This window comes from Theropithecus gelada, chromosome 14 (genome assembly GCF_003255815.1).
Source record: "Theropithecus gelada isolate Dixy chromosome 14, Tgel_1.0, whole genome shotgun sequence".
NCBI classification, from domain to species: Eukaryota; Metazoa; Chordata; class Mammalia; order Primates; family Cercopithecidae; genus Theropithecus; species Theropithecus gelada.
The window spans coordinates 49,506,071-49,518,605 of record NC_037682.1 but is presented as its reverse complement, the minus strand read 5'-3'; the positions used below and the strand labels follow the sequence as shown (position 1 = coordinate 49,518,605).

General features: G+C 40.5%; 1 protein-coding gene across 1 annotated transcript in view; it reads right to left on the bottom strand.

Moving 5' to 3' along the window:
* Positions 1 to 1,107: 1,107 nt before the first annotated feature.
* SOX6 (SRY-box 6) overlaps positions 1,108 to 12,535 on the bottom strand; it is a 417,034-nt gene continuing 405,606 nt past the window's right edge. The window contains 1 exon segment of the mRNA XM_025358428.1: positions 1,108 to 7,759. Within this exon segment, the coding sequence (XP_025214213.1) occupies positions 7,456 to 7,759 (304 nt within the window). The 3' untranslated portion in view covers positions 1,108 to 7,455.

The window sequence follows — 12,535 nt, the reverse complement described above, 5'->3', positions numbered from 1 at the left end:
AGTACCCTGACAGGTAAGAATTGTTACCCCATTTTATAGAGGAGAGGACCGTGGCTCAGAGGTGTTATTCAGGGAAGGTCACGCAGCTGGCAGATGGCAGAGCCAGGCTGGTGTGACTCCAAACTCCCTGTTCTTTCCAATGCCCTGTACTTACCTGGGCTTTTAAAAAGCCATGGGGCAAGAGGGAGGTCCTGGAATGCTAGATTTTCAGAACTTACAGGAGCCTGCGTCTAACTTGCAATGTGACTGGAATAAAGTCAGTCCCACATATTATTGGCTTTTTTTTTTTTTTCCTGAGGCATTTTTAATAGGAAATATCCAAAGGAGTGGCTGGGCCTCTCCTCTCTCTTGAACACTTTTGTTTCACTCCCTAGGTGTTGGTTACTCATCTCTAGACTCACAGGACTGGCTTGGCTGGTTTCGCAAGTCTTCCTTAAGGGCCCTGCTTGCTTTATCCCACTACCCACCCTCTGTCCCCACTCAGACTCTGAGCACAATGAAATAGCTTTGGCAACATTTTAGAAGCTGATATCACTGGGAACCGAGTTTCACTCTGGATGCAACTCATTGCTGGACAAAAAGATGGGCTCTTTCTTCTCTGAAGCAGAAGGTACTGAGTAATCAGCCAACTACTGCCAACCACAGTGGAGGGAAAGGTTCCATAAGTGCAGCATTTTCCACTCTTGGCTGCTAGGCCTGCAGAAGGTGGTGTCAGATGAGAGGCTGGCCCTTGAGAGTTGTTCATACTCCAAAAGGTTCTAAGCTGTTTCACTCAGATGAAGAAGTCAGGTAAAGAGGCAATTTCAATGCCATGCTCTCTCATCTTCTCTTGACAAAAATCCACCTTGCGTCCCGTTCCTCCCTTCTAAATCCACAAGTATTTCCTGCTGCAGCCGGGTGTGCTCCACAATGAAAAGAGCAGACAAATCTTTCCAGGCTAAGGGGTTCCATGGCTTTCGGAGACCTACCTTTGGGCCAGGCAGAAGCAATGACGGAGGGTAGGAGAGCTCTGCAGGCTCCAGCAGCAAGAGGGTGGCACATTCAGGACTGGCTGGGGCTCCATGGTGGGGATACTTGGCAGGGCACAGACAAGGCCATACACAGAGGTCATAAAACAAAATTTATCTTTAATTTGTAAGTGTCAACAGCAGTACAAAAGATGGAGTGATGACAACTAGATTAGGGTAGAGAGGACAGTCTTGAGGTAAATGAGCATAAATAGGCAGTTCTTATAGACACTCCCCTTAGGGGCCTGAGCCCCATCACGGCATATACATTATCACCCAAAGATGGCATGTTGAACATATCAGGAAAGCACCTTGTGCAAAAAGGAAAAAAAAAGTAGCTAAGGTGCCAACATACACCAGGATAGATAAAGACAGTGTGTCTTTCAATTTGTCTTTTCCCTTAATTATGAGGCAGAGGAGGGGAAGACTTTGAAAAGTACCACTGAAAGATTATTCAATGTTGAGCTTTATCTCACGTCAATACTGCACAACGAAATCCAAGAAGTTTGTGTATGCAACAAAGCTAAGAACAATGATTCATTCTTGTAAATTTGAAGAGATTTTTTTTCCCATTTCTTTAATCCTTAGCAAACTTTTTATTATTATTATTATCAAGAGGAGAGTGTGAGAAAGATGTGATGGCAACCCTTAAGGTCATTTAAAAACTTTACACTGGACTGTACAAGATTTTTTTTTGATAAACTATTTACATTTTCAGACTTTCAAACATATTCAAAGCAGCAATAGACACTAGTTTTTATGTTTTTTTCTTTTTTCTAATTGCCCAAATAGTTACCAGCCATGGGCCAAGTAGGTACCTGCATTATACATAGAATTTCTACAAAGAAAATCTGCAGTTAAAATTTTGCTCCAGGATGTATTAAATGCCCTTAGCAATTCAAGGGCCACACCCAGTGTTGCTATAGGAACCAAAGCACAGTACCTTGACAACAGAGTTGCAGTTGTCCCAACAGCCCTACACAAACTTTACACTTTGAAACAGCAGCCAGCATGTCAGTCCAGCATGTCAGTGAATTGTGCTGATTAAATTAACATAGAATACAATTTCACAATATACATCACAAACAAATTACAACGTAGGGGGAAATAAAAGAGTTACAGTAAGATAAGTTATGTAGTAACAGCTTATAAGCTTGTCTAAGGTAATAAAAATTTTACATGGCAAATACAATAATGAATGAACATAAATGCTAAGCATTCTAATTTGCTACAAGCTGGAGGAGGGTACAATAAAGACTGCACTTTCAAAAAAGCAAAAACACATATGACAAAGGAAGACAAAGGGAGAATGCACATGAGCAGGCCTGCAATGTGCAGCATACAAAACAGTTAAATATTTGCACATTCCCCATACTCCAAGAGCACCAGCACTGAGGCCTCACTTTATGCTTGTGGTTCTTCAGGAATAAGAATCTACTGAGCAAGATATGTCACTGAGTTTTCTTCAAGCGTTCATATTGCCACGGACACTGATTAGCAGAGTATGTGCATTAAGCATTACCTTTCTGCCCCCATCCCGCCCACCCTTACCTCTGCCCCAAAGGTACCAGCATTCCAAATACTTGTTCATGAGTTTTTGGAAAGCAATCTGTCCCCAACGGGAAAGACAGAATGGGGATGAAAAGGAAATGTGTTTGCATATCCAACTTTCAATGATATTAATACAGGGGAACGCTCAATAGGATATGGCATCAGAAACAGAACATCGTCGGCAGGAATAACAGACAGAAGTTGTTTATTAGGGAAGAAAACATGTCAGGGAGCAGATGACTTAAGGAAATGATGCAAGTGCTTTTGTGAAAGGACAAATGAGGTCATACAATATTATTATACTTTGAGAAGTGAGCTTAAGTGCCAACTCAATTCTTAGACAAACGTGTACACAGGCAGGGCTACAGCAACTATTTTTGTCATTTTCTCATTAAAAAGGAAGACCCAGTAACAATTTCAATACATTCCTCTAGCTGCATTTATTTGCAGTTGTTGGCACTTGGTACAGGACTTCTCACGTGATTTAAAATTACTAAGTGATTCTTTTTCCTCTCCCTAATGAGTTGGTAGAGGTCAATTCTTTGCAAAACGAGTAAATTGAGAGAAGCAGCCTCAGCTGTGCTGTTCAAGTGACCCGGCTGCCTTCCTACTGAGGGTAAATGGGCTTTCCCAAAACAATCCCTGCTTTCAGCTAGTGCCTGTGCTCCTGGCTAAGGAGGGTGTGCTCCGAAGAAGCAGCCTGGCTTCGGAAAGAAAAGAAAGCAGCCTTTAATTTCAGCCCTAGAGTGATCACGCCCTTTTCAAACACCCTCAGGCTCCTGTGGGGCTAATGCTCAGGGGAGGCCAGAATTCGACAAGCTCAATAGCACTGTGAGCCCACACCTGAATTTAGAACTTGGCCTGGGCTTTGGTGTCAGGACCCTGGCAAATCAAATCAGGCCTAAGGACAAGGCTGGAGAGTATCAAATACCTAACGAAGCAAACTGATGTGCTTCTAAAAGGCTGAGCTGGATATGTGTGAAAACAACAAAGCTTCCGTACCTTCCTGGAAAAGACACTGCTTCATATCTGCCAATGAAATAGACAAGTTGTCAGCCTGGCAGCTCATATCTGCAAAGCGACCTTTTGTTTCTCTCTCCCTTCCTTCTTTTTTCCTTTCTTCCTTCTTTTCTCCTTTTCCTTCCATTCCATATGGCTTTTTTTTTTTTTTTTTGTAGGAGAGGATTGTCTGGCAGTGTCCCAATTCTAAGTGACAAGGAGAACCCTGACCCTGTAAGTTCTTTAACAAAATGGAGATAATTTTTATCTTTGATTTGAAGATGCTATGAAATAGGGAGCACCGCAAAAACAAAGTTGCTTAACATTCTTGAATCTAAACTGACATGGTGGGACTTTTATTAATGGCCAGTCTCAGAGATGGATTTTTGCCTTTGTAATGGCATTCATGTTTCTTGCTATTAAATGGTCACAGAAGTATCTTAGAAGATTTATGTGGACTCACAAAGCAAACTGTCTCCTAACCGTAGCGGAAATTTAGTATGTCCAATCATCAACTTTCTGTAAGAAAAAAGGGAAATGTCTGGATCTGTGGACAGTGGATTCTGAACTGCATGAGAACCCTGGTGAAGCATTTTGCTGTCCCAGCTGCAGGCCGAACACTGCTCTCTCACTCACTGTAGCTGATAACTCACTACCCTGAGAGGCACAGTGACTCATCAACTTTCAGTTTGGACCAACATCTATGGATAGAGAACAAAAAGGAAATACATAACTTATATCTCACTAAGTATTCATGAACCAAAAATAAATTCTATTTCTATGTTATATTTACACATTCAAAAAATCTAAAATGAGATGGTAAAGTCATAAAAACTTTGTTTAAGCCCCACTGAAAATAAAATGAAGTGATCCCTATGATTGTCATTCTTAATTTCCATGAATATTTAGAGCCAAACTTGGCTAATAAATAAACTGCTTATACACAAAATTTAGATTCAGATACAGCATTACTGTTCGATCCAATGAAAAAGGCGTTTACAATCAGATCATTCCTGAATAGCCTTTCATTTTTAAGAACATGGCTAAAAGTAACTGAACCCCAGTACTGAGGCAGAGCTGGAGCTAAAACAAAGTGTTCATACACACATGTATTTTGCATAAATAAATGAAATAACAAGACATAAAAATGACTCAAATCCGGCAACTGTGAGGCAAGCCCACACGAGTCGAAACAGATGACTTTTGTTCATGTAGTTTTCGTACAACAGTTTCACATTAGTCAGAAGTGATAAAAAATACCATTTATATCCAGTGCTTATAACACTTACGAAACAACATCTGTGAGTGTGTGTGTTTTTTGTTTTGTTTTTTTTTTTTTTTTTACTTACTACGAGCAAAATCAAGTTTCAGTCCTAAAGAACAGTCCTTTGTTCTCCACCAGCCCAGAATATTATTTTGGCATGGTCATAAAAACAAACAAAATTAACCTACTACGCTAAATGTTTGCCTTTGTGCAAAATTAATTACATACAATACAATGCTAGCCATACAACACTCTACCAATGCAACAAAATAAGAAAGAAGTGAGAGAGAGCAAAAGCAAAAGCCAAAAAGAAAGAAAAAAAAAACACAAGAGTGAACTGAGGAGGATAGGTATATAATCAAAGAAATCAGTAAGACAATAATAAATACTCATTTTTTGAGAAAAAAATGACCTCCTCCTCATTTGAAATAAATGTACAAAAACAAATTTCTAATCCCCAACCAACATGAATAACAAAGCGTTCCTATCAGTACCTTAATCAGCTTATAGAGAGCACTCCCAGCTAATGGAATAGCTGGTAATTTCTTGGCTAGACCTGTTTATTGCTATTAGGCCTTGAGCACTCTTAAATAAATATGAAGGTACACTATTTTCTTCCAAGTGACAAAATGGCTCAAGAAATCTGATGGGGCCGTTCCTATGTCCTGGTGATCAGATTCTGGGTTGTCCCATGAGGTGAACTATCCCATTCACTGACATTCTCCCACTAAACCTCTCTGGGTGAAGGCCCCCGATAGGCAACCAACCTGTCCTGGTTTCAGGAAGGGCAAAATGGCATGGCAGAACTCCCTGTAGTTAGGAGATGAAGAATAAAACCTCACTGCTTCCCACCCAGCAGCATGTCTCCAAAGAAATCCTTGTGTGACAAGTGCAGTTCATCTTGTTCACACGTAGGCATGTCCCCATGTGGCCACGGATAGAAAGTCAGCCAGAGGAACTCATCTGCTGCCCCCGGAGCTATCTGTTCCCCAGAGTTAACATCCCATATAGGGAACGTATTCCCCTCCTTCTCCTCCCTTATGGTTTTCTTTCATTCTCTAGATGTATCACGACTATTTTCCACCATCTTTGTTCTGAGGCTGTCATGTGGCTTTTTGCATCCTGGGGATTTTGCAATGAACTCCCTGGATGTGCCAGCTGGGACAAGGCAACTCAGCGTAAAGATGCCAGCCCATGACAGCTTCACTGAGATTCCTGCATGGCCCACAAGCCTTGGGCTTCAGGTTTGGCCACAGGCCTCTCCTGCCTGGCAGTCACCACTGTTGACCCTTGCTGCTGAATGGAATTCAGGGGGAAATGCCACTGATGCAGACCCTACCACTTGTGAACTGAATTAGGGGAAAATTCTGGAAAAAGACTTGAGGTCACAGTGAACCTCAGGGGCATACCTGTTTAAGTGTAAGACTATATACCTATATCCCAATACACAGCCCTGCAGCCAGATATATACTCATGATTAAAAACAATAATAGGTTTTTAATAATATCTTGGTTTCAGAAATGCTTCCAGGCGTTCTGGGGACATAAAATCACTATGTACACAGGAGAAGGAGGTGAAAAGGACTGAAAAGTTCTTTGGGGAAGGAAGGTGAAAAAAAAGAATTATTAAATTAATGCCACCAACAATTTTAAAAAAATAAATAGTAAGTGGACCCTTGACATTCTGGAATGAATAAATTATTTAAGAGAAAATGTGTTAAGACTGAATGTCAGGGTTAAAGGCAAAGGGATAATGGATGTAGTGAGAGGTGGTCTCAGGCAGAGAAGACCACTCGGTCGATATCTGGTGTGGCGGTCGCTCTGGTGTGTGTACGTCATACCACATCACACACTGATGGCAGGTCAACAGGCAAACACAATTGGGTCCGTGCACTGTGGCAAACTTGTTCATTCCTTACAATATCTTGTCTCCAGATTCCTGAGTACTTTACCATTTTCTGGAAAAAAATATTGGTTTGCTATTTTATTTTAAGATGCCAAAGATTGTCTAAGACTTTGCAGTGTCTCCTTTAAGACTTTCAAAATATTAAGATTCAAAAGTTATGAAAAAGTTTGGCACATTCAAAGTTTAACTCTACACATGGAAAACTGGAATTCCGAGGCCTTTTGAATATGCTCTACATGCAGCTGCACACGCCGTGGACTTGTTCTGTTTCACAATATGAAATCCTCAGTTGTTTTCTAAAATAATTCAGAATAAAAACACATTCACAACCTGTAGGCCGGCACAGCATACCTGAGTGAGAATGTTTAACCCCATCTAAAACAGTAACTTAAACCTTTATCAACATCCAAAAGAAAAAAAAAGTAAGACAAAAATATAAGACTTGTAAGACATCTACGGGTTGAGATAAGTTTCAAGTCCTGGTGTCTCATATTTAATATGTCTTCACCTAAATTAAAAAAAACAACAACAACAATAACAATAACGACAAAAAACTCAAGTTCATGAAAAATCAGGGAAAACTTAATCTGTCTCACACTTTATGAAACAATTAAGACCATTCTGCTGATGTAATTGTGGAGCCACAAATGCATGCGGGCTCTTTAATAACTTTTTGTTGGGGAGCGGGGTGAAATGTCAGAGTACTTTAATTCAGCAAACAAAAACTCCTCAGTTGGCACTGACAGCCTCCGGGGCTTCATTTTCACTGCTATAGTCTGATTTGGGGTCATCTTCATAGTCATCATACATTTCCATTTCATCCTCTCCATTAATCATTTCATTTCCAGCTAGGCTTCCGCCATCTGTCTTCATACCATAAGTGCTCTGGATGACCGGGAGGCTGGGCTCCGGGCTGGCCGAGGTGCTAGAGCAGTCAGATGTCATCTGAGGCGATGGTGTGGTAGTTGCCATAGTGATAGCACCAGGATACACAACACCTGTTCCTGTGGTGATTGGAATCTGAGGCTGTTGCCTATATAGATTCAAAAAACAAAATCAGACAAGGGAGAAATATCTGTATATGTGCTATGTATGGCACTGGAATTTACCCCCTACACTTTCCAAAGGGAGCCCTAAATAAATGTTAAATAACATTCTAAGCAAATAAAATGTGACAAAGTTGTTCCCTGGAGGAGTCCTGAAAATCTCCTTGATGCTATGTTAAGGGTTAAACAATATGATGGAGCAATTTACTGACGATTTTGCAACATAAAGGCAGGGTTCTTTTAACTTGGTAAATATGCAAAACTTGGATAACACCTGGCATTAGGAACAAATGATGTAGTGAATTCTGCAAAGTTACATGTGAGATAATTTTTGAAGATCTCCCAGCACATTTTGAAAATTAGACTAGTGGCATGAAACATATTATTATGACACTATTAAGCAGGTTTGTGTCTTCACCTTGGTTTGAGAACTGTATAAATTGAGAAGAGAAGGAACCTAGCATGTCCCAAAGAGTGAGATTTAGCAAAGCATTTATTTGTTATTCATGTAAATGTCTACATATTTCCATGGCTGAACTTGTTAGGAAGAATCCCTGTGGAAGGATCATCTTGGATGTCATTACTGCTGAGGCCCTAGGCTGGAACTGGGGCTGTGATTAAGAGAGTCGAGAGTAAAGAGCAGTGAGAGCTCTGCAACTCAACAGAGTAGAGTTGCAGAGTAGACACCAGATACGCTGCCTCACCCTAGATGCCAGAGGGTGGCAAGGCCTGGACACCAGTTCACTCCTCCATAATGTTACCCTAGTTTAAATAAACTTAACAGATCCTTTGTGGAGGTCAATCTCTTCCTGCAGGGAGACATGACTACTGTCTCTCAACTTCACTTAGGGCATTATAACTGGTACGCAGGAATGAAAGATCCAACTAACTCAGAGAGAGACTGTGGCTAAAATATTATTTTCACATATGCAATATTCACCAGAAGTTTCTCAATCTTTTATGGATCGTAAATTATAGTCAAAATTTGTTTCAAATGGTCAATGTAACTATCCTTTTGGAGCCTCAATTTCCACATACTTATAAAAGCCAGGGTTAGGGAAGTTCTGGAAGGTCCTTCCACTTTTTGTACTCATGACTTCAGGTCAATTATCACTTGGACAATTCTTACTCACCCTACACATTATCACTGAAACTTTCTATCCATCTCACTTAAACAGGAAAATACCCTGAATCTATGAAGAAGTAGCTTAGCTACTTGCCATTCTTTGACATGTCTGGAGGAACATAATTTTCTCACAAAGACCTCCATGCCCTCCAGCCTGGCAGAGGGAGAAGGGATGGAGATGGTTTAGAAACACGGTGTGAGATAGATATCTGTTCACGCTGAATTTAGCAACCTCTTTTAATCACCACAAGGCATATCATATCCCTAACATAACATATAAAATATTTTCAGGTATACCAACTCACCCAATTAACATCATGACCCCATAAGTTACTATTTTTTCCATTTCCAGATGAAGAAAACCAGACCTTGCTTCAAGCCCTGCATTCAATAACCAGCAGAGCCAGAATGTGAATCTAAGCCATTGGCTGACTTGAATCCTATCACTCTTTCCTTTATAGATATTCAATCTACAGATACACTAAGCTCACTGTATATCATAAAAATGCCTGACTTCTATGGAGACTGTCAGCACCTAGCTGACACTAAGCACTTGACATGGATCCAGTTTTTATGATTCTCATGGTGAATTTTTTGGTTGCCTGAAGGAAACAGATAATAGAGGAATCTAGATTGATGTATAGAAGCATCATATAGAATATTAGTTTCCCTCTTATTGAATCAAATTTTAAAACAGTATACTTCTGGCTTCCTAAGTTTTGGGCAAATTAACACAAATTAAATTTTATGCTAACCTTACCAAGATATTGAATGCCTCATTAATTTTTTTTACTGAATTTGAATAACTGCGACAAAATATTTTTGCCTTAATCACATTATGAGTGTAGAGTGAAAGCTTTTACTGCAATGTTAACCCATTTTACAGATTTCCCAATTTGGCAAGCTGATCTATAATATAAACTCTGCATAAAAACAAACTATCAAATGATTCGTTTTCTTTTCACAAAGAATAGATGGTCACTTTTTGCAATATTTTTATCTATATCTGATATAGATATAGAATATCTATGTCAACAGGTCTCCTGAATAAATTTAAATTGAGTTCATATTATGCACTGGGAACTATATTTAGGTGTTTTTACATTATCTTCTTGAATCCTCATAATAAGCCGGAGAGTTAGGTATCATTTTCCCTCTTTTACACATGAAGTGACCAATTAAGTTTCAGAAAATTCAAGCTGTTTGTTCAAGGCCACGCAAGTACCATAATCAGGAGTTGAACCTTCACTGTGTCACAAATTCTCTAGTATATATCGAGATCAGGGCGAGAAAGGCAAGCTCACACTATCAGAAAAATCCTTAGCAATTTAAATCGGAATTGAAATCTTCTACACTGGGCTCCACATAGTTCAGAGTATTTGGACTTTAAGCTGGTAATGGAATGCTAAAAATAAATAAACAAGCAAATAAAACATCTGTACAATTTCTTTCTAGAGTGAGAGTGAGACACATGATATTCAAAAGCCTAGTCCTGGGAGTGGAGAGATAGATATGGCTGTTTTAAGCCCCCAGACAACGCTAAAAGCCAGTGAGGGTAAAAACCCAGGGGTTACTCCCCACCTGGAGGAAATGAAGGGAGTCCAGCTCTGGTAAGGTTTTCACATTCACATACAACTGTTCGAGGTTGTACATAAATGCTAGAGTGAGAACTTATTCCTGTGAGAGATGATTTTTGACTCTCCAAGCCTTCTGGGAAGAAGGTTATGTGGTATGGTGCAAAGAGCTCAGGTTTTGGAGTCAGATTGGCTTGGGTTTAAATCCCAGCTGCATCAGTTACTGGCTGTGTGATCTTGGGCAGGCTAATTATTATCACCGACATTGCCTCTCCTCATCTATAAATTAGAACAATCACATTTGACAGGACTGTGAAGATTAAGTAAGAACATATATGCAAAGCATTACATTACAGAGTAGATGAAAATGTTAATTCTCTTTCCTTTCCTCCTTTGGGAAGCTGGTGTAAACCTCACAGAGCGCAAGCATGTCCTAGGTCTGGGGGAGCACCAAGAAAATGACAAGGTAATTCTCTGGACTCTCCATGAGTGCCGGCCCACAGGAGCCATTTGGAATTGGCAGTTAATTGTAAAACAATACTCTAGTTCACAAGCCTGGCCAGGAGAGGATTTCCTCTTTACCACAGAACGTAGAGAAGGGCATCTGAGATGGGAAAATGTTGACATCTTCTAAGAAATGTTTAAAAAGGAAAAAGTACCCAAAGAATAACATTTGGTACTGTATAACCCTTTCTCTAACCCTAAGTCCCTCCTTTCTCTAATTTATGAAATATTTCCATTATACCCTCTGGAACTCAACTGTCAGTCCTTACCGACTCACCTTCTTGCTCTAACTGAAACTTGGCTCTCTCTCTAGGCCATGAGTCTCCCTAAGGGCCTTGGAAGAGTTGGTTATTTGCTTTCCATGCCCCTCACATGAATGGGTCTGGAGGTGGGGTAGTTCCCTTCTTAGCTCCTCATTGCCTCTTCCAACCTACTTTTTAATCCCTCCATCCTAAAAATCTCATCTTTGAATCTCATGTCACCAGACTATGTCACCCACTCATACCTTTATCTACCTACTGTCTGATCAGTCCCCCTCATTCCTAAAAGACGTTAGCTCCTGGCTCACTGTTGCTGTCTCTTCAACATAACCTCTGCCATGATCCTTGATGACTTTGCTATCTCTGTAGATGTTCATTCTAACACCTGGCTATCTCAGTGTGACCTCCCCTCCACTGTGATAATCTGGGTCCCTCCCTATCTTAGTTGCTTGCTCTTTTGTCATACAGTGGACCTTGTCTTTTTCATCTGTCACTCCTCCCTAATCTCAATTTTAAATATCCCACTCTGTAACCACCACACCTTATTTTTCTAGTTTTCTCCCTCTAGTACCCAGTTTATGATTTCACTCCCCATTCCCTCTGAGGAGCTACGGTTTCCTGACCCTTCAACCCACCTTCACTGCCCTCAGTTACTTGAGCCTCTCCCTGCTTGTGCCCCCACTTACCTCTTTACCCAGTTCCAATTCCATGGTTACTCACTCCCTCGCAGACACTCTTCATTCTCTTACATAGCAAAACTCCAACTTTAGTTCAGTCTCTCTGCCTACTCTTCTGTTTAGCCACACAGCTGAACTTGGCTGGAGAAAATACGCTGCCATACTTACTAGTCTCTAAATTTACAATCCTGTACTTCAAACAGGCCTCTGGTGCTGTTCAGCCATCATATTGCACGTTGTCCTAGCCCACTCCTTCTTTTAGCCTCCTAGACAATTACTTCCTACCTTCTTAACTTTCCTCAAATATCCAACTTCTTCTCCCCCTTTCTCACTCCAGGCTAATGGCCTGGCATTCCATTTCATGGAGAAATTAGAAGCAATCAGAAGAAACTTTTCACAAACTCCCACTGTCACATTGACAGGCCTCCCTGTATCTGTGCCCCATTCTCTGCCTGCCTTCCCATATTTTGAATCAGCTCATAATCCAATATAAGGCTAACCCCTCTGCTTGTGCACTGAAACTATCTGTTCTTGTTTGCTAAAGATATCTCTCCAACAATTGTCTCTACCATCTGAATCATTGATTCTGTATAGAATTCCCAGCAAACATGCTATAATCACT